We start from the raw sequence: 23,193 nt of genomic DNA on the forward strand, positions 1-23,193 counted from the left end.
CTGCTCGCATCGAATCGAGAGCGTGGTGTTTCTGTTGGGTCGATGTCGAAGGTCCAAATTCGGGTAATTGAGAAGACAATATGAGGTAATGATTTGATTTTTGTTTCAATTTCGTGTCCAATTTAGTTTTTTGGGTTCAATTTCTGTCAAACTTTTCGGGACCGTACATTGCAATTGAATTGTTGGTTTTTTATGCCGTGTGTTGTGTTAGTGGTATTGAAGTAACATTCACTGTTTACTATGGTGGATATTGGACATCAAATGATGAGGACGATGCTTATATTGGTGGTGAGATGTCAACATTTGATTGTAAGGTTGAAGATTTTTATACGCAGATGGGAAATACCTTCGGTGAGGCTTTCTATGGGAAACGGTTGTGGTATTGTTTTCCTTTTGAAGATAGTAAGGATCGGAAGGAATTAAGTGCTAGTAGTTACGGAAAAATGTGTGATGGGGCTCGATGGATTAAAGTTGTTAACGTGTTTGTATCTGAAAGAACAGAAGAACATGAAAGGGATGCAGATCCGTGTGAGGAGGAAGTGAGAGTTGAAAGGAATGTGGGTCCTTTTGTTGATGAGGATGAAGATGAAGAGTTTGACTACCATAATACTCCTCCTAACTCTGAAGGTGAAGGTGATGAGGAGAGGCATGTGAGATGCAAGCCAGGAAGTGGTCAGTTGAAAATGTGTCAGGTTTTTGAAAGCTTGGATGAGTTCAAGGATGCTTTGGTAGATTATGCATTGAAAAGTGGGAATAATATTAAGTAAAGCCGATGGGGAAAGGAAAAGTGTGAAGCAGTGTGTGGTGTAAAGGAGAGTGAGATCCCTTGTGAATGGAGGATCTACTGCTCCTATGAAGAGTGTATTGGAAAGTACAAGGTGAAATCGTTTGAGTATGAACACGTTTGCACTCCTGATGGATATTGCAAGATCTTGAAATCAAGAGTACTTGCAAAGATGTTTCTGGATGATATTAGGACTGATCCTGACTTTAAATCGAGGGCAATGGAAGAGGCAGTGATGAAGAACTACAATCTGATTGTCTCAAGAGACAAGTGTAGAAAAGGGAAGAATAAGGCATTAGATATCATCAAGAAGGAGCATGAGGAGCAGTTCTTTAGGCTCAAAGACTACCGAATTGAGCTGATACGGTAAGTTTCAAAAATTTGATTAAAAATTTGATTTTTTTTACTACTTATTTGACTAATTATTTGACTAATCATTTTGATTTAATAGGTCAAATCCTGGATCAACTGTGGAGTTAAACACAGTTTTTGATGATGAAGGATCAGAAAATTTTCACAGATTCTATGTGTGTTTCGCAAATCTCGCAAAGCAGTGGACCACATGGTATCGTCCTATCTTTGGACTAGATGGATGCTTTCTTAAAAGCACTCTTAAAGGATAATTACTAGCAGCTGTTGGGAGAGATGCAAACAATGGAATGTATCCATTTGCTTGGGCTATTGTGAATGTAGAGAATAAAGATAATTGGGCTTGGTTTATAAGAAACATTAAGGCAAACAGTGAAAATATTGGGGATGGTCAAGGTTTTACAGTTATATCTGATAGGCAAAAGGTGAGTTTTACCAATAACTTGTGCTTGTTTGATTGTATAGAGTTTGTTAAATAACTTATGCTTGTTTGGTTGTATAGGGTTTGTTGAACGTTGTAGAGAGAGAGTTGCCTAAGGTTGAGCACAGGATGTGTGCAAGGCACATTTATGGGAATCTTAAAAAGTAGTTCCCATGTCAAAGCGAGATGAAAGGGTTGTTCTGGAGAGTTGCTGAGAGTTACATATTGTCGGAGTATGAGGCTAATCTGGAAAGGGTGAAAGCTTATGATATGCGGTTGTATGATGCAATAATGCAGAGGAATCCACAGAATTGCAGTCTTGCCTTCTGCAAACCCACAACATCGTGTGTAGATGTGCACAACAACTTGTCAGAATTATTCAACAATGCAATTGATCCCTCAAGGTATTTTCCAATGGTTGAAATGTTGGAGATCATCCGGCGGAGAACAATGCAGCGTATAGAGTTGAGGATGAAAAAAGCATGTCTCCACAGAGGTAGGTTCACAAAGAGAGCGGCAACATTCATAGCTGAGGAGCAGGAAAGTCTTAAATACACCAAGTACGTTTCAGGGTCCGCACAAAGTAGGTGTGAAGTTCTTGATTGTGGAAAATCTGTCAGCCTACATATGGGAATGCATACTTGTGCTTGTCGGAAATGGGAGATGAGTGGACTCCCATGTCGTCATGCACTACGAGTCATTGCCGAGAAGAAGCTTAATCATGAGGATTACTAATCTGAATGGTATTCAAATGCAAAGCAGAAACTTATTTATTCTTCCAACATAGAACCAGTTAATGGTCTGCGGTTTTGGAGGAACTCTGGCGATGTAATCAAACCACCTGCTCATTTGGTTGAAGAAATTGAAAACATGAAAAGAAGAAAACCGAAGCCAAAGAGGAAGAAGCCCAGACATGAATCTCCAACAAAGAAAGCTTCAAGAAAGGGAAGAATTATGCATTGTGGAAGATGTGGAGAAGCGGGTCACAATATAACAAAGTGTAAGAATATGGTTCTGGAGATGCATAGGCCAAAAAAGAAGACTCCAAGAGAAGATGGAGGTGAGTCACAAGCATCTCAGTCACAAGGACCATCTCAGTCACAAGGACCAATCCAACCTACTCAATAGTTTATCAGGTTTATCTCCTCTCTTAAAGCTTACTTTGATGGAGTTTAGTTAAATCGTTTCTGACTTCAACTACTGTTTTTTGAAGGATTTGTTGTTTTGGTATATGGATTGGAAGTTTTAGGAGGAGCAGTTTTTTGGAGGTTTTTGGAGGAGCTGTGATGATTTGGTGGTTTTTGAAGCATTGAGGATGCGGCTATAAGTTTTAGTTTTCAAGTTTTTAGGATATTGTTGATCTTTTTAAATGGATGTTGAAAAAGTTTCTCAATGTGAACAAGTTTTTGAACAAGTTTCTCAATGTGAACAAGTTTTTTCCAATTACTTCTTCTTCTACATTACAACTAGTTCTTCCTTCTTACATAACACATCAACAACCCCTTATAACTTACATACTCCACTACTCAAAACAGAAACATGTAAATGAACATCATCATCACAACACATCCGATCATATTCTTCAAGCTACGAAGCTCCATTTTGCACTCTGTTATCTCCTTTTCAATCACAACTTCACAAACACGAGTTTCCATTTGGAGGGTTCCAACCTCTGATTCACAAGCATTGACACTCTTTTGTAATGTGATAGAGTTTTCTTCCACATTATTCATTTTCAACTTCATATCCTCTATCTTTTCAACCATACACTCATCAGTCCACTTAAAAGTGTGATACCATCTACTCTGCAACAACTTAAAAGAAGCAAAGTAAAATCAAAACTTAAAACAAGTAAAGTGAAACAAAATTTTGTCAATTGACAATACCTCTTCATATCCTCTTGGACAGGAGTGAAACAGTCTTCGTGAGTTTTTGGCAGTCCTTGACGTACCCATTCTCACAGCTTCACCACATCTGCATCTCGTTGGGAATCCTCTTCCTTGATCACCCATCTCTACACTCAATCACTCTCTCTTTTTTTTTCTAGCAAACGATATGAACCCTAAAATCGATTTGGGGAAGAAATCGATTTTTAATCCCTAAATTGTAAGACGACATCGTTTTGTTTCAGCGCTTAACACACGCCAAAATGACAAAACGACATCGTTTTGTCAAGCCAAACTGCCACGTCAAAGCTGACTAATCAACCATTAATCTTTTGCTTAACACCGTTTGGACGGATGTCGAAACAGAAAAATTTGATGGAGTTTAGATAAAAAAATTTGAATTTATTTTGAGTTGAGGCTGCAATTTGCTGGATATCGAAGTTAAGATATGAAAAAGCTAACGAGAAATTGTTGGGGTATATTTTGGCAGTTTTCCCATTTTTGGACCATCCGTAAAAGATAGAACAACGCACCTACTACTCTCATGTCAAACACGTCCACTACTGAAGGGTCAATAAATTCACATTATCAAAATTAATAGTTAGAACTGTATTAATCAAACGCATAATTTTGTGTTTTCTTCTTAATAACATCCGCATCTCAGATAAGATAACTATCACCGGCTATTTCGTCCAACATTAAATGCTAATTGAATGCACATAATAAATGCTAAAAAGGTACACATGTATTACCTTCATATTGGACTCGACTATAAAGACATCCACAAGTAATTAATCCAATGAAAAACAATGCGGTTTTATTTATTTATCTCTGTTTCATACTTATGTTTTGAGATTTTGCATAACTCTGAAGAAAGTAACGTATATAATGTCTACTAAGATTTTGAATTTTTTGTTTATCAAGAACTTGCATCATGTTGGTTTTTGTCATATATATCATGATTCATGAGTAGGTCAAGCGTCTTGTTTGACAATGATGACATCCATTCATTACACCACGGCCAATCTCAATGTTAAAACGGTGAATTTTCGTACTTGAGATTCAAAAGTTTGATGGGACATATTTGTGCTTAAAATATGAAAAATTTGGAGTGTACGTCCAAGAATTGAGCTCCTTGCAGAGAGATATGTGGAAAATTTATACCACAAGGTGAGATCGACGATACTTTAAAACACTCGTTGGGATATATTTGTTCTTAGAGTATACAAGAAATGAGCTTATTGCATAGAGATACATCTATATGTGGGAAGTTCATACTACAAAGGTGAGTCTTATCTATAGAGCTTTGAGTTGTGTTTTCGCCGCAAAAAACAAAAAGTTTCCAGGAGGTGCCGATGCAGAGAGGTATAAGACAGAAGCTTTCACAAATTATGTCATTATTCGTTTATTACTTTCTGAAAACTCGTTGTTACATAATACGTAAGTTAATTTCATTAGTCAAACGTTTAGAAGAAAATAGTCATACGGAAAATTCTCTTTCATGTCACTATAAAAAAAAAGATTCGCAAAAGATGAAACCTTATTGACATATTTGTAGTTGAACAAGAAAAATCAAAAACAAAATTGTATTTTGGCAGAAAATGAAACCTAAATATTCATAAATTGAACAAACAAACAAACAACCCCCATAGATTGAAAAGTCAACAATATAAAAAAAAGTTGGCAGTCCGACAAAAGCCAAGTTGTTCTGACTTTGAACGTCATCACGTTTTCTACTCAAAAACCTTAAGTTAGTACTTACCGGAAAAGACATAAACATATTCATTCACACACACAAAACTCTTCCTTTGACATTTTCAATTATTCTCTCATCGTTTTTTTTTTCTTTTCTTTTTCTTTTAAAATCATTACTTCTTTTGAATTTTGGATTATTATACATATATCCTTTAGAAATTCAACTGGTTTGCGCATGAATTTTCCATATAACTCCCATTTATTTAATCAGGAAGCTCCTTTCTTCACTACTCAAATTTGATTCGTCGTCTTCTTCTCTCTCTCTCTCTCTTTCTCTTTATCTCCATTTGTCAAGAAGCTGTTGAATCATCATCATCCACCCACAAGTTTGGGAAAAGCTTTTGAAGTCAAAAAAATCAATAGGTATCTTCACATCTTATCTGGAACTGGAACCATTGCTTAACACAAACCTTAATTAAACCCTGATGATTGATCTTAACCGTTGAATTGGTTCAATGTTTTTATTATTTTTCTTATATATAAATTATTATATCCATTAAGGATTCAACTTGTCCAGAAAATGTCTCTGTAAATTACATTTTAATTAACATAAAAACCAGACCAATTCATGACTCTCTGTTTTTGTCTCTCTTTTTAAGCTCATCTGCACGACGAGACGAGGTTAAGGAAACCGAAGCTTGAAGCTTCAAAGTCAAATTTATCATCAGGTATCTTCAAATCTCTTATCTCTCTATATAATAACTTCAACAAACCCTTAAAACCCTGATGATGGTAATCAGATCTCAGCCGTTGAAAATCAAGAAATGGGAGACGGAGCTTTACTCGTAGCTGTTGCGATCAAAGGGAACAATAGCAAAACCAAAGGCGTTGTTCGATGGGCACTTCAACAATTTGCTTCTCAAGAATATGTTGTCTTCAAGCTCTTACATGTCCAACCTAGTAAGTTTTTTATATATAGACTTTACATAAGTTGCAATCTTTAATTAAGTCAAAATTTCGATCTGATTTGTTTGGTAAAAAATAGGAGATTCGAATACGACCAGAAGACAAGATTCGACCACAACAGTTTACAAGAAAGATGTTGATAGGAAAACCAGAGAGATGCTTCTTCCAAGTAGAGACATGTTTGCTCATAGAGAGGTATGTGAGTCACAGTTGATTCCTGTTGCTGTTTTCGTTTTTCTATGGTTGAGAATCTGAAATCTTGTGAAATGTGAAAAAAATGTAAAAAAAGGTTCAATTGGATATAATGGTGCTTGAATCAGACGATGTAGCTGATGCAATCTCTAAAGCAGTTCAAGATCATGGAATTAGTGAGCTAGTCATTGGAGCATCCTCTTCTATCATCTTCTCATGGTAACATTTTAACACTCTCTTTAACTGTCGATTTCTCTATGAGTTTTTCGATCGATCCGATTCTTGAAGTCTTATCTTCTTCTTTTGCAGGAAGTTGAAGAGAAGCAACTTGTCTTCAAGGATTTCAGATGTTACACCAAGATTTTGCACAGTTCATGTTATCTCTAAAGGGAAGCTTCTCAATGTTCGTAAATCCGATGTAGACATCGAAACGAGCATTGCTGATGATAGAAGTGAAAGCCGGTTCTCTTCAAGTAGCCATTCAGGTATAAACTTAACTCTGTAGGACACAAAATGAAAACTTGTTTTTATACCTGTTTGATTTGATTAGGTTTTGTAAACGTTTTAGGGTCAGTAAGTTCGACATCGAGTCATCAGTTCACATCTACACCTTTACTCTTCCAAAGAATCCAAGCACTTTCAACCGTGAACCAAAAGGTTGGAACAAACATTGTAAAACAGAACAATGATCATCCGCATCATCATCGTCATAACAGAGCCGGGTCTCTAGATGTGGATGAATCGAAGTTACTAAACCAGAAGGGATTTTACCGAACAAACAGCTCGGGGATTGGGTATGGAGGAAGTGATATACAAAGCTGGAGAAGCTCTCAGATGGAAGAGGCTTCAAGCTCAAGTACCTATAGTGACCCTACTTCATCTAGTAGCCAGGTTTATTTTTCGTCTCTCAAAGCCAATTGTCTAATGAGTCTTAAAGTTATGCATTAAGTTTTACTAATGTGTGATTCTCTTAACATGCAGATGAATAAAGACTTTGAGTTAGAGAAGCTAAAGATTGAACTTCGTCATATTAAAGGAATGTATGCAGTTGCTCAAAGCGAAGTCATCGATGCTTCTCAAAAGGTTCATTGCTAGTTACAATATTTATGCATTTTAGAAAGTAGTTTTTTTCCGATATCAGAATATGATTTGAATCCTTTGTTTTTTCTTGTCTCTCAGATGAAAGATCTGAACCAGCGGCGGTTAGAGGAAGCTACTAGGTTCAAGAACTTAACGATAAGAGAAGAAGAAGCGGATGAAGTGGTGGAAATGGAGAGGGAGAGACAAGAAGAAGCGGAAAATGAGGCTGAGCTCGTGAGAGAATGCATCGAGAGAGAAACCGAAGAGAAACTTGAGGCGGAAGCAAGAGCGGAAGAGGTTAGAAAAGAGAAGCAAAGGCTAGAGGATGCACTTGAAGGCGGACCGCTTCAACGCCAACAATACATGAAATTTGACTGGGAAGAGATCGTCGATGCCACGTCATCATTCTCCGATGAACTTAAGATCGGAACGGGTGGTTACGGAAGCGTGTATCGGTGTAACTTGCACCACACGACAGTAGCTGTCAAGGTTCTTCATTCAGACAAAAGTAGCTTAACCAAACAGTTTCACCAAGAGGTAAAAAAATTAAACAAACCTTTTTTCACTTTTTAACCTCCAAGCAAAATTACTCTTCTGCTAAAAACGATGCCGTTTTTGTTGATACTTCTTCAGCTTGAGATTCTAAGCAAGATTCGTCACCCACACTTGCTTCTTCTCCTAGGCGCATGTCCTGAACGCGGCAGCTTAATCTACGAGTATATGCACAACGGAAACCTTGAGGAAAGACTCATGAAACGCCGACCAAACGCTGACTCACCGCAACCGCCTCCCTTACGGTGGTTCGAACGGTTCGGAATAGCTTGGGAGATCGCTTCAGCTCTTTATTTTCTCCACACAAACGAACCGAGACCTATCGTCCACCGCGATCTTAAACCGGCCAATATACTCCTTGACCGGAACAATGTGAGCAAAATCGGAGACGTAGGACTCTCCAAGATGGTTAATCTTGATCCGTCCCATGCCTCAACGGTTTTCAACGAAACCGGTCCGGTCGGAACATTCTTCTACATCGATCCCGAATACCAAAGAACCGGAGTGGTTACCCCTGAATCTGATATCTACGCGTTTGGAATCATACTTCTTCAGCTAGTTACAGCTAGATCTGCGATGGGGTTAGCTCATACTATAGAGAAAGCTTTGAGAGATCAAACCGGGAAATTTACAGAGATCTTAGATAAGACTGCTGGAGATTGGCCGGTTAAGGAAGCGAAAGAGATGGTTATGATAGGGCTTAGATGTGCGGAGATGAGAAAGCGTGATCGTCCTGATTTAGGGAAAGAAATTTTACCGGTTCTTGAACGGTTAAAGGAAGTTGCGTATAACGCAAGAAACATGTTTGACGAAATTGACCATCATCATCATAGCGCTCCAAGCCATTTCTACTGTCCAATAACAAAGGTAAATAATAATCCAGTCTTATATCTTTATGCTAGGTTTTGTTACTTATGTGTGTTTTGATTTGGTTTATGGTTTGATTGTTGAAATTAGGATGTGATGGAGAATCCATGCGTTGCTGCGGATGGATATACATACGAGAAGAGTGCCATTAAGGAGTGGCTTCAGAAGAATCATAAATCTCCGATGACGGATTTGCCTTTCCCTAATCATTCTCTACTTCCTAATCACTCTCTGCTTTCTGCAATTAACGAGTGGAGATCACAACTAATTAAATAAAAGTAAAGGTTTAAGGTCTTAAGATTTATACGGCTTAATTCGTCAATTAACATTTAAAAAAAAAAAAATGCATCGTGTGTGTTTTTTTTGTCATACCATTCTTCTTGCGCATACACGAGTAGATCAACGTTGATGAAATATGCGAGTTTTTTGTATGTAAAATGTACCTTATTTGTTTTATTGTATTATAGGTTTCGACTGCACATTTGCATGATGGAAATATAAAGAGTGTTGATATATCCATATATTTTACGACTGTATATTGGTTTGTTTCGTTAACATCTATATCTGTAGGCCATAATGGAAAAAAAAAAAGTCTCAGTTAACAATTGCTATGCTTAAAATAATAGTTTCATATGTTTTTTCAAACTCGATTTTGTTGGATTTTACTAGGCTAGTAACTTAGTAGTATACGTGAGATCTGTCACCTAGGCCATTAAATGGTGTGGGTTCTATATAATACAGCTCTGAAAGACATAAATATGAAAATAGAGAATAATAAATAGCCAGACAAATACTGAAAATTAGAGATGATATTTGAGCATTGTCAACAAATTCTCTCATTTATCTACCTGGAATGATTGAGACACTGAGTTTATATAAAATACTCCATGAAGAATCAGAACATAAAACATAAAATTCTTTAACAAAACTTGAATGTAATTACAAAATAGATATAGGTTACACACACACATATACACGTATAAATGGAAAAAGCTTTATCTAAATATGCAGTGATCAAATATCAGAATAGAAATTATGCAATAAAATAGAAAAAAAGGAAAAAGTAGTAAAACCTCTAAAAATTGTTCCCAAACCAAAGTTGCATATTGAGTTGTGGTTGTTGAAAGGCGAGTGACATGAAGGTCCCCTCGTGGCCTTCTTTGTTTACGTATGGTGTTTGGTGGGGCTACAAAAGGACCATTCGACGTGGGAGAATAATTTTGCCATACTAATTCAGATTTTCTCTAATTGAACTCTAGACTAACCTATTTTATGTAGAGAAAGATATTTCTTCTTATTGATTATAGACATGAGTACAGCTCTATTTATACAGAAGGTATGAAGCTAATTTAGAGAATATACACTAAATATTACAAACGTGATGGAGAAGTAATTAACATAATTACAAAGATATCGTATGTTCTCTATACGCCCTCGCAAGATAAACGACCGGGAGAGAGGCCTATCTTGGGAGAGTGAGCTGTAAGAATGGATCGAGAAACTGGTTTGGTAAGAGCATCGGCAAGCTGGTCCTTGGATGATATGTGAGCAACTTGTAGAAAACCGGACTGAACCATTTCACGGATAAAATGATAGTCAAGCGCCACATGCTTCNACTCCATGCCACACACAATTGACTAACTCACATAATCAATCAAGACATGTAATCTCAAACATCTACATCACAAAGCCTAGTGAACCCAAACCTAGAACCGTAAGGGCTCTGATACGAAACTGAAACGACCCGACCCTTTTTTTAAAAAAAATAATAGTAATAAATAATAAATAATAAATATATAAATATAATATAATAATAAACAATTAAGCTAGTGGTCCCACACCCACTAGCCACCTAACCACGATCACACCAAACAGCAAAAATAATAAAACCAATAAATAACCAATAAACCAATAACCAATAAACCGTAATAATTCCAAAACCATAAACTAAATATCTAATCAACATAAACCAAAGAACCAACAATCCTAGTCAACATTCTAGGACTCAACTCTACCAACCTAACAAAAGCCAGACAACAACCAAGCGAGCCACTAGAACATCCTCTTCTTCATTGCCATGATCCCATTGTAGAGAAAGATATTTCTTCTTATTGATTATAGACATGAGTACAGCTCTATCTATACAGAAAGTATGAAGCTAATCTAGAGAATATACACTAAATATTACAAACGTGATGGAGAAGTAATTAACATAATTACAAAGATATCGTATATTCTCTATACGCCTCCACAAGATAAACGACCGGGAGAGAGGTCTATCTTGGGAGAGTGAGCTGTAAGAATGGATCGAGAAACTGGTTTGGTAAGAGCATCGGCAAGCTGGTCCTTGGATAATATGTGAGCAACTCGTAGAAAACCGGACTGAACCATTTCATGGATAAAATGATAGTCAAGCGCCACATGCTTTATACGTGAGTGAAAAACTGGATTAGCACTAAGGTAAGTAGCACCAACATTGTCGCAGTAGATAACAGGCTGAGTAGAAGAGGTGACGCCTAATTCGTGCATAAGAGAAGTGAGCCAGCGAAGGTCTGCAGCAGTGTCAGCCACCGCACGATACTCCGCTTCGGTGGACGAACGAGCGACGGTCTTTTGCTTCTTAGAAGACCACGTAATAGGATTAGGACCCAAATAAACAATGTTAGCGCTGGTGGATGTGTAGTCATCGCAGTTGCCAGCCTAATCGGCATCGGAGAATGCATGAAGATTAAGGCTGTTGGTGCGACGGAGAAGAATACCATGATCACGAGTGCTAGAGAGATACCGAAGGACTCTCTTCACGGCTGTCCAGTGGAGGTCAGTGGGATAATGCATGAACTGAGAGAGCTTGTTGACTGCGAAAGCAATGTCTGGACGTGTGAAATGAAGATATTGGAGACTCCCCACAACCATGCGATATTCAGAGCCATCAGGAAGAGGAGTACCGAAAGACAGTTGAAGGCGAGAATCGGTGGACATGGGAGTTGTTACCGGCTTGGCGTTTGTCATGTGAACCCGAGCCAATAAGTCGTTGATGTACTTGCGTTGGGAGAGATGGAGACCAGACTTGGAATGAACCACTTCGATGCCCAAGAAGTAGCAAAGCTCACCTTGAGCTTTGAGAGAAAAAACGAGCACTAAGAAGAGCAATAAACTTTTCCACCTGGTGGGAATCGTTGCCTGTGACAATTATGTCTTCAACGTAAACGAGAACATAGATAGTAACTCCCTTGGTGAGAAGAGAAAAGAGAGAAGCATCGGAGAGAGCATTAACAAAGCTAGACGCTTGAAGAAATGTCTTGAGCTCCAAGTACTAAGCACGAGGTGCTTGTTTGAGACCGTACAATGCCTTGCGAAGTTTGCAAATGTGGTCCGGTTTTCCTCGATCAACAAAACCAACAGGCTGTTTCATATATATATCATCAGTTAGAGTGCCCTGCAAGAAAGCGTTATTGACGTCCAATTATCGGAGAACCCAGTCACGTGACACCGCCAAGTCAAGAACCAGTCGGATTGTTGCAGGTTTGATAACGGGGCTGTAAGTCTCAGAGAAATCAATAACTAGACGTTGATGAAACCCCTTTGCAACTAAGCGGGCCTTGAACCAATCAATGGAGCCGTCGGGTTTTCTTTTTATGCGAAAACCCACTTGTTCCCAACGAGATTTAGAGAGGGATCAGGTGGTATCAGATCCCAAGTGTGTTCACGAACGGCGGAGTTAAACTCAGAGCTCATTGCACCTCGCCATCGTTCATCTTTCAATGCTTGAGTGACACAGCGGGGCTCCACTTCAGAATTACTGGACAAGGCAACAAGCGAAAATTATTTTACGGGTTTGGTGATATTTTTCTTCGCTTGTGTGACCATGGGATGTAAGTTGTAATGTTGTGGTGGCGAATGTGGAGACAGAGATGGTGACATAGTCGAACCAGCGGATTCAGACGGCGACGGGACTGTGGTGAGGAGGTGAGAGGCGGAGTCGGTGTGGAGATCGGAGAAGATGCCAACGATCCGTGACCAGAGACAGGTGATGCCGGTGTAGGAGTAGAGTGTGAGGTGGAACCAGAGACTGTAGGTGCCGGTGGTGAAGAATCCAAACCTGGGGGCTCAACTTCTGGTGGTGGAGAGAGTGAATGTGTCGAGATGATTGTATGTGGTGGAGATATGTCGAGAGGAAAAACGGGAGAGATGATGGGAGTGTTGGAGGATAGTGTTTTGAAAGGAAAGGAATTCTCAATGAAAGAAACATGAGGAGACACATAAATCCGAGTAGAGACAGGATCAAGACACAAAAAAGCGCTTTGAGTTAAAGAGTATTCGAGAAACACACACGACATGGAACGAGGATCTAATTTGTGTTTGGTGTATGGACGAAGACAAGGATAACATAGACACCCGAATACCTTAAGCTTTGAGTAGTTGGCAGGAGTGTGAAANTGATAACGGGGCTGTAAGTCTCAGAGAAATCAATAACTAGACGTTGATGAAACCCCTTTGCAACTAAGCGGGCCTTGAACCAATCAATGGAGCCGTCGGGTTTTCTTTTTATGCGAAAACCCACTTGTTCCCAACGAGATTTAGAGAGGGATCAGGTGGTATCAGATCCCAAGTGTGTTCACGAACGGCGGAGTTAAACTCAGAGCTCATTGCACCTCGCCATCGTTCATCTTTCAATGCTTGAGTGACACAGCGGGGCTCCACTTCAGAATTACTGGACAAGGCAACAAGCGAAAATTATTTTACGGGTTTGGTGATATTTTTCTTCGCTTGTGTGACCATGGGATGTAAGTTGTAATGTTGTGGTGGCGAATGTGGAGACAGAGATGGTGACATAGTCGAACCAGCGGATTCAGACGGCGACGGGACTGTGGTGAGGAGGTGAGAGGCGGAGTCGGTGTGGAGATCGGAGAAGATGCCAACGATCCGTGACCAGAGACAGGTGATGCCGGTGTAGGAGTAGAGTGTGAGGTGGAACCAGAGACTGTAGGTGCCGGTGGTGAAGAATCCAAACCTGGGGGCTCAACTTCTGGTGGTGGAGAGAGTGAATGTGTCGAGATGATTGTATGTGGTGGAGATATGTCGAGAGGAAAAACGGGAGAGATGATGGGAGTGTTGGAGGATAGTGTTTTGAAAGGAAAGGAATTCTCAATGAAAGAAACATGAGGAGACACATAAATCCGAGTAGAGACAGGATCAAGACACAAAAAAGCGCTTTGAGTTAAAGAGTATTCGAGAAACACACACGACATGGAACGAGGATCTAATTTGTGTTTGGTGTATGGACGAAGACAAGGATAACATAGACACCCGAATACCTTAAGCTTTGAGTAGTTGGCAGGAGTGTGAAAGAGCTGTTCATATGGAGTAGCATTGGCAAGCGTTGGTGTAGGTAAGCGGTTGATGAGATACACGGCAGTAGCAAGGGCATAGCTCCAGTAGGTGATGGGGATGGAGGCGTGTGAGAGAAGAGCTAGGCCTGTTTCTACGATGTGACGATGTCGTCGTTCCGAGAACCCATTATGCTCCGGTGTGTGCGGTGGCATCGTGAGATGTGTTACTCCATTTCTGCTGAGATAATTTGCAAGTGCAATGTATTCACCACCGTTATCACTGTAGAAAGAGACCAGTCGTTGTTGTAGTTTGTTCTCGACCAACGCTTTCCAACGAAGAAATGTGTCTTTAACGTCTGATTTTTTTTGAAGAGGATATAGCCAAATATAATGAGTGAAGTGATCGACAAAGATGACATAATACTTATAACCATCGATTGAATGAACGGGAGATGTCCACACATCAGAGAAGAAAAGTTCGAGTGGTTTGGAGGAGGAGAGAGACGAGATGGAGAATGGTGTTTTGTGACTTTTATTTAGTGAACAAGCTGGACAATGAATGAAACCTTCTATATTAGAAACTGAAAAAGTGGAATTGCGAACAACTGTTTTTAAAACTGAAAGAGACGGATGTCCTAATCTAGAATGCCAAAGCGATAAAAGAGCAGAGACTTTTAGAGAAAAAGCAAAGGAGCTGGAACACGACACAGCCACTCATAGCCACCACCTCTAGACGGGCTTGTTAGAACCGGTGCCCCCGAGTTGAGATCCTTCACCTGAAATATATCGGGAAAGAATTCCACAGAAACACCATTGTCAGTACATAGTCTCTTGACTGATATGAGATTCTTGGTAATATTAGGAACACGTAAAACGTTGCGTAAAGTGAGTGAACGTGTAGAAGAGGGTAAGTGAGCAGAACCCGTATGTGTGATGGCGAGACCTTTACCATCGCCAATCACCACTTCTTCACTTCCGTTATAGGGAGAGTGAAGGGAGAGATTTGCAAGATCAGAGGTGATATGGTGGGAAGCTCCAGTGTCTACAAGCCAAGATGGTGACTCGTTAGGTCCGGTGAGGGCATGGTACGCCTGAGGCTGCGAGGGAGAGAAACCGCGCGGCAGAGGATTTTGTCCAGAGGAGACAATCCGAAACTGAGTACACTTCTGAGCGGTATGACCTTGAACACCGCAGGCCTGACACTTGCCAAGGTAAGGTTTGCGCTGACCGGAGGAGTGGAGTCGATGGTTGGTGTGACTAGAGTAACATGGTTTAGAAGTCACCGAGCTGGGAGTGGAGTGATTCCAGTGTTGGGGACGATTCTGTGCAGCGTTCGCTGTGACCGGAAACGGAGACGGTAACAAAGGCTGATTGAGGAGATGGGATTCACGATTGATGAGTTTCTCATGAAGTTCAGCAAAGGAGATGGGAACATTACGACCGTGAACAGCATCAATGACGGGTTTGTAGTCGTCAGGCAGACCAGCAAGGACAATGTCGGTGAGATCTTCAGGGTGGTAGGGATTGCCAAGGAGAGCAACAACATCAAATTTGGTTTTGATAAATTGCATATATTCATCAATGGTTTTGGTGTTTTTGACTAAAAATTTCAGTTGATCTTTCAACTGTCGGATATGACCACGAGACGGTTTGGCATAGGTGGAGGCAAGAGTGGTCCAAGCTTCAAGGGAGGTGGTTGCAGCGGCGATGAGTGGCTGATGGGCAACTTCAATAGAGCCAATGATGGCGCTGTAGAGGAGATTGTCTTGACGGAGCCAGAGAGAATACGCTGGGTTGGGCGAAATTTTGCCATCAACGGTGACAGTCTCGGCAGGACGTTCGTGAGAGGGGTCGATGAAAGCGAGCAAGTCATAACCTCGAAGAAGGGAGTGGATCTGGCGGTTCCACATGAGGTAGTTGGTGGAGGAGAGCTTGGTGATGTTGTTGATGTTGATGCTGACCAGAGTTGAAGAGGAAGAACCGGTGGTAACAGCATCGGTGATCGCAGCGGAGGAGGAGGAAGATGTAGTAGACATGGCGGAGAAAAGAGAACAAAAAAAAAAAAGTTGCTTGTGTTTTTAGAAAAAGTAAGCTTTTGATACCATGTAGAGAAAAATATTTCTTCTTATTGATTATAGACATGAGTATAACTCTATTTATACCTAAGGTATAAAGCTAATCTAGAGAATATACACTAAATATTACAAACGAGATGGAGAAGTAATTAACATAATTACAAAGATATCATATATTCTCTATATTTTAGTCCACTTAAATTTGGACGCAATAGGTTTGCGGCAAGTTTTAAAATACAGAGATTTGCAGCAAGTTTTAAAATTAACTATTAATAATTTGCTCATTTCCTAGACCTATTTAGTACCCCAAAAATCCAAACAAAATACGAATACGTTTTCAAAGTACAACGCCATAATGGCAAAATCTTAGTTCTAATAATATGACAAAGTTTAAAATAGTCCTTCCAATAAATTGACCTACAACAAATTTGGATTATATCGGTAGGTCATAAAACTTTATACAATTGGTTGAGAACTTTGGGAGGAGAAGAATAAAAACACATTTTTCAATAATAGCAAACAAAAACAACTCATAAGTCCACATTGATACAACTAAAACATGTTTCAGATCTATATATCATCATTTACTTCATCTACCATCCCATCACACAACCTATTCACATATCTCTCTCTGTATCATTACTACTGTGAACAAAAAAAAGGTTTCAATTATTCATACCTTTTTCTATTCTCACACCTAAATATTCCAACTTTATATCTCTCTCACTTGATACCCCAAATCCAAAAAAACTGAAACTTTTCCATGAGATGAGAAAATCCCATTTGCTAAAACTGGTACTTGCGATATCTCTACCAACAGCATTCTTGATCATAATAGCCATCACCATACTCTTCATCTTCTACAGAAGAAGACCTGAAACAGAGACCAATGAAGCTCAACACGACGTAGAATCTCCTAACGAGAAACAAGACTTTTCTGACGAAGTTGGTTCGGAAACAGAGGAGGAGGAGCTTTCCATCTTCCACGGTGGAGAAGATCTCACTATCTGCGACATCCTCGACGCTCCAGGAGAAGTCATCGGGAAATCAAGCTACGGAACATTATACAAAGCGACGTTGCAGAGAAGTGGGAAAGTTAGGGTTCTTAGGTTCCTTCGACCTTTGTGTGCAGTGAGATCAGACTCTAAGGAGTTTAACGGTGTCGTTGAGTTGTTAGGATTCGTCCGACATGTTAATCTGGTTCCTTTGTTAGGATTCTACGTTGGAGATAGAGGAGAGAAGCTTATGATTCATCCTTTCTTCGGTTCAGGGAATCTTTCAGAGTTCATCAAATGTAAGTCTCTGTTTTCTACTCTCTGTTTTTGTTTTTTTTTTGGTTTCTTCTCGTGAAAAGATTGAAAAAGTAACCAACTTTATAATTTTCCGACAAAAATGAGTTTAACTTGTTCGCTGTCTTGATTCCATTCGTCGCTATTTTCGTCTATAAGTCCATTTTTGTCAGATGGAATCATATTGGTAACTGTAGCCAATCCAGAAGAAGTTGTTTTACTATCTTTTTACATTTTCATAAAATCGTAACATGTAGTATTTGTTTTTTCTTCCTCTAGGATTCACCATTATTGATCTATCTTTTGTCGGTAACTACTTTTTTTTTTTTTTTTGTCACTTCCCACTTCTTTATACACAATAGATAAGACAAAAACTTTATAGATCTCTTTCCTTTAAATTTTTAGAATATCAACATGAGCATTAATTAATCTAATCAGTATTCAATATGTTTTCTAAAAAACAGAGCATTAGTTTTGGCAGGTGGAGATGTTGACGCACACAGATGGAGCAATATTTTGAGTATAGCCATTGGAATAGCTAGAGGACTTGATCATCTCCACACAGGGATGATTGTTCACGGAAACCTCAAGTCAAAAAACGTTCTTTTGGAACAGAGTTTTAAGCCTAGAGTCTCTGATTTCGGCTTGCATTTGCTCTTGAACTTTTCGGCTGGGCAAGAGATTTTAGAGGCTTCAGCTGCAGAAGGATATAAAGCGCCTGAGTTGATCAAGATGAAGGAAGTAAGCAAGGAGAGTGATGTGTATAGTTTTGGTGTGATCATGCTTGAGTTAGTCTCTGGTAAAGAGCCGATGAACAAGAATCCAACGTGTTCTGTTCTTGATCATAATAGGTTGTATGATTTGTACCGTCCTGATATTCTTAGGAGATGTGTGAAAGATGGAAATGGTGTGACCGAAGAATGTGTTCTCGACTACTTTCAGCTTGCAGTGTCTTGTTGCTCTTCGTCGCCTTCTCATAGGCCGAGCTTCAAACAAGTATTGAGGAAACTTGAAGAGATCAGGAAATGATGCCAAGGCAACTCACTAATTTGTAGAACAGACATGACGAGAGAAAGTTTGAATCTTTCAAGCAGTCAGATACATTTTTACGTAGATCGGATCATACAGGGGAGAGTCTTCACAGGGATGATACAATACATATAACAAGTTTTAGCTTGTGGATGTCTACAGAGAAGTAGTTGTAACTGAAGATGGATCGAAGCTTTGCTTAGGCAGGACTTCATGATTGGAGAATACCTGAGAGAATAGCCAATTTAGCCAACAAGAGACTCGAAGACTCTCAAAAGGCCTCCAGTAATCGTAGAACGTCATCCTCTTGAATGTCTATTGTCCTTGAAGTTGTATATTATATAGCCTTCTCGGTCTGTGCAGCAAGATATATGATACCTGAAATATCCATGAGTCTCTCTCTCTCTGGTTCTTGCTCTTGAAGGAGATCTTTGCGGTTTTAAGCAAAGTATCATGAACTAATCTTGTGTATGTGTATGTTATAACCACAGATTCAACATTTTTTACCCTGTATTTTCTTCATCAATACATTTATTAGAAGAGAAAAAAAAACAGGTTTATATAAAACGGCATGGTGTGTTATAGCTTTTATTATGAACGACATGGTGTTATCTAACACTTTGGTTTAAGAACTGGTTTTTGCCCGGTTTGGTTTATATAAAAAAGAAAAAATTTCGGTTGGAAACCGATGATTACGGATCGATTTGATTCCGGTTCATATTCGGATTGAACACCTTGACCGTCTCTGTGACGGAATAGTGTGAACTCCTTCGTTTTGGTGATCTCTCTCTCTGTTGTGAGTTTCAACAGAGACTCTAAAAAAATCATTTTTCAATCCCACAACTTCGGATTTGTTCTCCGGACAAAATGGAAGCTTCGATTTCGTTTCTTGGCTCAACAAAACCTAATCTTTCCTCGTTTATTTCTTCAAACGTCCTTCATCGCCGCCGAGATTTCCCGCTTCCTGCTTTGAAACTGAAGAAAGTTTCAGTCTTGCCGCGAATCGTGCACCAGAACAGCTTAATCAGAGCTCAGTGCTCCGATGGATTGAGAGCAGAGGAAGACGATGGGTTTGTGCTAGAAGACGTCCCTCACTTGACCAGATTCTTACCTGATTTACCGGTATATGAAAATCTCCAACTTCATCAAAACTTCTGCAATGGAGATTTGTAAATTCAAGTTAAGGATTTGAATTGGTGTAGCATGTTATTTGTCAAGTCATGAGCTTGATCCGTTTAAAGGTAATAACATTTGTGCTTGGTTAATGATAGCTCCCTAATTCATGATTTGTGATTGATTTATCACAGTCGTACCCAAATCCATTGGAAGAAAGCCAAGCATACGCCATTGTTAAGTAAGTTAAAGTTTCTACATGGCAAAGTTAAGTATGTAAGCTAATAAATCCTTGGAGGTTTGTAATGTGTTCTTCACACTGTTTCTGTTGTAGGCGAACCTTTGTCAGTTCCGAAGATGTGGTTGCACAAAATGTAAGCTAGATGCTTTTATTCTAAGCTCTTATTTTGTTTTTATTTTTACGATTTAATGCTTGCTCAAGTTCATCCATCGTTAGATTGTAGTCCAGAAGGGGAGTAAACGAGGAGTACACTTTAGGAGAGCAGGGCCTCGAGAAAGAGTATATGACTTCTTCTTAAAAGTTTTAAACTTTGTGAAGATTCTTCGTTACTGAAACTTGTTAAGATTTGGGTTCATAGGTGTATTTCAGATCAGATGAAGTAAAAGCTTGCATTGTGACCTGCGGGGGTTTGTGTCCTGGAATCAATACAGTTATAAGGGAAATTGTATGTGGATTGAACAATATGTATGGTGTCAATAACATTCTTGGCATTCAGGGAGGATATAAAGGCTTTTACTCTACAAACACTATGACCCTGACGCCTAAAGTAGTTAACGATATTCATAAACGCGGTGGTACTTTTCTTCAAACGTCAAGAGGAGGACATGATACAGCGAAGATTGTTGATAACATTCAAGATAGAGGAATAAATCAGGTACCTAACATAACTGATAATCCATTTTCTCTAGGTTTCTTGATTTTTATGTAGTTTCGTTAGTATTGAAATCGAGCTATACTAATATCTTGTCAATGTGTATATCAGGTGTATATTATTGGAGGTGATGGGACACAAAAGGGCGCAGAGAAAATATACCAGGTTGTTCATGGTTTCATATTACTATTTGTTTGGTGGATGTCATTAAGTAATTATATTGATACTTGCTTCATATTCTGTGAAGGAAGTCGAGCGACGTGGTCTTCAAGTGGCGGTTTCTGGCATTCCCAAGACAATTGACAATGATATTGCTGTAAATATGCATTGATAGTTTTCAGCTTAAGGGTCTACTTCTCTCTCATATTGAGTTTCTTATACACTCTTCTTCACCCATTATTTTAGGTGATTGACAAATCTTTTGGCTTTGATACCGCTGTTGAGGAAGCACAACGAGCTATTAATGCCGCACATGTAGAGGTTGAGAGTGTGGAAAATGGAGTTGGTATCGTTAAGCTCATGGGAAGATACAGCGGTAAACATTTTGTGGCACATGCGGTCTACTTTCTTTCTTATGTGAATATGAAGTTTAACTTTTCGTATAAATTTTGCAGGTTTTATTGCCATGATTGCAACTTTAGCAAACCGTGATGTGGTAATAGAGAGTATTTTAATTGTTAAGTTGTCACTATAAAACTTCTCTATTGTTGTATAACAATGGCAGCTTTGGGATGCGACAGGATTGTTGCTTGATTCCAGAGTCTCCATTTTTTCTTGAAGGAAAGGGTGGGCTCTTTGAGTTTATTGAACAACGACTTAAAGAGAACAGGCACATGGTAATTGTGATAGCCGAAGGAGCTGGACAGGGTTATGTTGCTCAAAGCATGCGTGCATCTGAAACTAAAGATGCGTCAGGAAATAGACTTTTGCTTGATGTTGGCCTTTGGTTGACTCAACAGATAAAGGTATTGGTCGAACCACGAAACTTAAGAAAATGGTTTCTAGTTCTTTAAACATTGAAGATAAGTTTTGTGATCATAATGTTGCAGGATCACTTTACAAATGTTCGGAAAATGATGATAAATATGAAGTACATAGGTATTTCTACAGATAACTGTCTCTACCTTGTTAAGGCTCTTCTTGTTCATTTCATGACATATTTACTTGTTGAACAGACCCGACGTATATGATAAGAGCAATACCGAGTAATGCGTCAGACAATGTCTATTGCACTCTTCTTGCCCAAAGTGCAGTTCATGGAGCAATGGCTGGGTACTCAGGTTTTACTGTGGGACCAGTTAACAGCAGACATGCTTACATACCAATTTCTGTAAGCTTATCCCTTTAACTTCGCTTATCATCCTGAGACTAATTTTATCATTGAGGAGTCCTAAACCTTTGCGGTTAAAGTGAATCCCATGATTTTTTTAACGGAGTGACATGTTTTACTTCTGCAGCGGGTGACTGAAGTGACAAATACGGTGAACTTAACGGATAGGATGTGGGCTAGACTCCTTGCATCGACAAATCAACCGAGTTTCTTGACTGGTGAAGGAGCAGTGCAGAATGTGATGGACATGGAAACTCAAGAAAAGATTGACAACATGAAGACATCTTCTATCTAAGAAACAGGTCAGATGATATTCATCAACTGTTCTTCCAAATGTAAACTAAGACATATATGCATAAAAGATAGCTTTATCAAACCACGAATTATATCATTGATTATAAGAATTCTTTGGTTTAGTTATTCATAATAATTATACGCAACATTCTAAGGGATGAGATTGAGATGTTAATACATATCTTTCTCTGTTTACTTTCCATTTTGCAACTTGTGCGTCTCCCCTGTCTTTAGCTGTTGCGTGTGGTCCATCGAATTCCTTGTCATATTTAAAAAATGAATGCTGACTTGTACCCAACCATGAGACAAAACTCTGGCTGCTACACATTCTTTAACCTTGGTCCCTCTTGCAACTTGTTCATGTACTCAATTCACTGTCAGATACTGATTGTGTCATTGGATTAAAGTTTCTCTTTTTAGGCTTACGTTAAGATCTTTCAGGTTAAAATTCGATTTAAGTACCACAGAACTAGATAGATGTAGTGGATCTATTTAGGTCCTCTTCCCAAGAAGTTTAATTTCTGAAAAAACAGAATTTGGAACAAGAACTTTGCTTCTAGAACCTTAAGCTATTTAAGACATGAGAAAACAGACAAGGTTCCATTGTTACAGGAACTCTTTAGTACATAATTTGCAAGAGTTGTTTTTTTATTCAGTACACTAATCTAATATTTTCTTGGCTCTATACAAGATGCTTCACATACTTACGATATTAACCTATATATATATACTAATAAAACATCACTACTCCCATTAGTTTGATGACGATGATGAAGTACTCGTTCTTGTTCCTCGAGGCTGTGGTACATCGCTTCTCCTCCTCTTCCGGCATGAATTGACCGGAGCATCATACTTTCCAGCATCCAAAGGAAAGTTGAGCACAGCTTTTCGTCCCCTGAGCTTAAAAGCTGCATAGTCATAAGCCCTTGCAGCATCAATATCACTCTCAAAAGTGCCCAACCAAATCCTGGATCCTTTCTTGGCCGGATCTCGAATCTCTGCTGCAAATTTCCCCCATGGCCTCCTTC

General features: G+C 39.1%; 7 protein-coding genes across 9 annotated transcripts in view; 4 read left to right on the top strand and 3 right to left on the bottom strand.

Annotated features, from left to right (window-relative positions):
* LOC109127450 lies at nt 1,444-2,309 on the top strand. The gene is made up of 3 exons (XM_019232134.1): nt 1,444-1,578; nt 1,656-1,691; nt 1,743-2,309. The coding sequence occupies exons 1-3, from the start codon at nt 1,444-1,446 to the stop codon at nt 2,307-2,309; spliced, it is 738 nt and encodes a 245-aa protein (XP_019087679.1).
* On the bottom strand, nt 3,101-3,586 carry LOC104729030 (uncharacterized protein At4g04775-like). The gene is made up of 2 exons (XM_010447932.1): nt 3,461-3,586; nt 3,101-3,379 (listed from the first exon to the last, which is right to left on the bottom strand). Exons 1-2 carry the CDS (start codon nt 3,584-3,586, stop codon nt 3,101-3,103), a joined length of 405 nt encoding a protein of 134 aa, XP_010446234.1.
* Nucleotides 5,231-9,327, top strand: LOC104726744 (U-box domain-containing protein 51-like). Its single transcript, XM_010445673.2, has 11 exons — nt 5,231-5,578; nt 5,815-5,883; nt 5,956-6,115; nt 6,201-6,316; nt 6,411-6,532; nt 6,623-6,798; nt 6,882-7,204; nt 7,295-7,396; nt 7,493-7,930; nt 8,027-8,812; nt 8,903-9,327. The coding sequence occupies exons 3-11, from the start codon at nt 5,980-5,982 to the stop codon at nt 9,086-9,088; spliced, it is 2,385 nt and encodes a 794-aa protein (XP_010443975.1). The 5' UTR covers nt 5,231-5,578; nt 5,815-5,883; nt 5,956-5,979; the 3' UTR covers nt 9,089-9,327.
* On the bottom strand, nt 14,699-16,193 carry LOC104726746. Its single transcript, XM_010445674.2, has 2 exons — nt 15,065-16,193; nt 14,699-14,918 (listed from the first exon to the last, which is right to left on the bottom strand). Exons 1-2 carry the CDS (start codon nt 16,176-16,178, stop codon nt 14,872-14,874), a joined length of 1,161 nt encoding a protein of 386 aa, XP_010443976.1. The 5' UTR covers nt 16,179-16,193; the 3' UTR covers nt 14,699-14,871.
* On the top strand, nt 16,811-19,040 carry LOC104726747 (putative kinase-like protein TMKL1). Of its 2 annotated transcripts, none has more exons than XM_010445675.2 (2): nt 16,811-17,511; nt 17,979-19,040. In XM_010445675.2, exons 1-2 carry the CDS (start codon nt 16,986-16,988, stop codon nt 18,533-18,535), a joined length of 1,083 nt encoding a protein of 360 aa, XP_010443977.1. In that variant the 5' UTR covers nt 16,811-16,985; the 3' UTR covers nt 18,536-19,040. The 2 variants fall into 2 exon arrangements, with proteins under 2 accessions (XP_010443977.1, XP_010443978.1); XM_010445676.2 differs by having other exon boundaries at nt 17,988-19,040.
* On the top strand, nt 19,280-23,039 carry LOC104726749 (ATP-dependent 6-phosphofructokinase 4, chloroplastic-like). 2 transcript variants are annotated; one of them, XM_010445682.2, is made up of 14 exons: nt 19,280-19,657; nt 19,843-19,889; nt 19,983-20,022; nt 20,106-20,168; nt 20,248-20,544; nt 20,653-20,706; nt 20,789-20,857; nt 20,947-21,076; nt 21,156-21,196; nt 21,282-21,506; nt 21,591-21,639; nt 21,717-21,871; nt 21,999-22,173; nt 22,923-23,039. In XM_010445682.2, exons 1-13 carry the CDS (start codon nt 19,403-19,405, stop codon nt 22,164-22,166), a joined length of 1,593 nt encoding a protein of 530 aa, XP_010443984.1. In that variant the 5' UTR covers nt 19,280-19,402; the 3' UTR covers nt 22,167-22,173; nt 22,923-23,039. The 2 variants fall into 2 exon arrangements, with proteins under 2 accessions (XP_010443984.1, XP_010443983.1); XM_010445681.2 differs by lacking the exon at nt 22,923-23,039 and having other exon boundaries at nt 21,999-22,367.
* The window catches only part of LOC104726748 (ethylene-responsive transcription factor ERF107-like), a 2,464-nt gene continuing 1,971 nt past the window's right edge, over nt 22,701-23,193 (bottom strand). Inside the window, exon 2 of the mRNA XM_010445680.2 lies at nt 22,701-23,186. Coding sequence (XP_010443982.1) covers nt 22,919-23,186 — 268 coding nt within the window. The 3' untranslated portion in view covers nt 22,701-22,918. The remainder of the gene's footprint in view (nt 23,187-23,193) is intronic.

Source organism: Camelina sativa, chromosome 11 (assembly GCF_000633955.1).
Source record: "Camelina sativa cultivar DH55 chromosome 11, Cs, whole genome shotgun sequence".
Classification (NCBI taxonomy): Eukaryota; Viridiplantae; Streptophyta; class Magnoliopsida; order Brassicales; family Brassicaceae; genus Camelina; species Camelina sativa.

What these genes read in the sequence shown, in the direction of transcription:
- LOC104726749 (XM_010445682.2), top strand. Translation starts at nt 19,403, where the DNA reads ATGGAAGCTTCGATTTCGTTTCTTGGCTCAACAAAACCTAATCTTTCC. An exon ending in GATTCTTACCTGATTTACCG is followed by an intron (nt 19,658 to 19,842) that starts GTATATGAAAAT and finishes GATTTATCACAG; the next exon opens with TCGTACCCAAATCCATTGGA. An exon ending in AAGATAGAGGAATAAATCAG is followed by an intron (nt 20,545 to 20,652) that starts GTACCTAACATA and finishes TGTGTATATCAG; the next exon opens with GTGTATATTATTGGAGGTGA.
- LOC109127450 (XM_019232134.1), top strand. Translation starts at nt 1,444, where the DNA reads ATGTATCCATTTGCTTGGGCTATTGTGAATGTAGAGAATAAAGATAAT. An exon ending in TTATATCTGATAGGCAAAAG is followed by an intron (nt 1,579 to 1,655) that starts GTGAGTTTTACC and finishes TTGGTTGTATAG; the next exon opens with GGTTTGTTGAACGTTGTAGA. An exon ending in TAGAGAGAGAGTTGCCTAAG is followed by an intron (nt 1,692 to 1,742) that starts GTTGAGCACAGG and finishes CTTAAAAAGTAG; the next exon opens with TTCCCATGTCAAAGCGAGAT.
- LOC104729030 (XM_010447932.1), bottom strand. Translation starts at nt 3,586, where the DNA reads ATGGGTGATCAAGGAAGAGGATTCCCAACGAGATGCAGATGTGGTGAA. An exon ending in GTCCAAGAGGATATGAAGAG is followed by an intron (nt 3,380 to 3,460) that starts GTATTGTCAATT and finishes AAGTTGTTGCAG; the next exon opens with AGTAGATGGTATCACACTTT.
- LOC104726744 (XM_010445673.2), top strand. Translation starts at nt 5,980, where the DNA reads ATGGGAGACGGAGCTTTACTCGTAGCTGTTGCGATCAAAGGGAACAAT. An exon ending in ACATGTTTGCTCATAGAGAG is followed by an intron (nt 6,317 to 6,410) that starts GTATGTGAGTCA and finishes ATGTAAAAAAAG; the next exon opens with GTTCAATTGGATATAATGGT. An exon ending in TCTACTGTCCAATAACAAAG is followed by an intron (nt 8,813 to 8,902) that starts GTAAATAATAAT and finishes TGTTGAAATTAG; the next exon opens with GATGTGATGGAGAATCCATG.
- LOC104726747 (XM_010445675.2), top strand. Translation starts at nt 16,986, where the DNA reads ATGAGAAAATCCCATTTGCTAAAACTGGTACTTGCGATATCTCTACCA. An exon ending in TCTTTCAGAGTTCATCAAAT is followed by an intron (nt 17,512 to 17,978) that starts GTAAGTCTCTGT and finishes ACAGAGCATTAG; the next exon opens with TTTTGGCAGGTGGAGATGTT.
- LOC104726746 (XM_010445674.2), bottom strand. Translation starts at nt 16,178, where the DNA reads ATGTCTACTACATCTTCCTCCTCCTCCGCTGCGATCACCGATGCTGTT. An exon ending in TCTCGCCATCACACATACGG is followed by an intron (nt 14,919 to 15,064) that starts GTTCTGCTCACT and finishes GATATATTTCAG; the next exon opens with GTGAAGGATCTCAACTCGGG.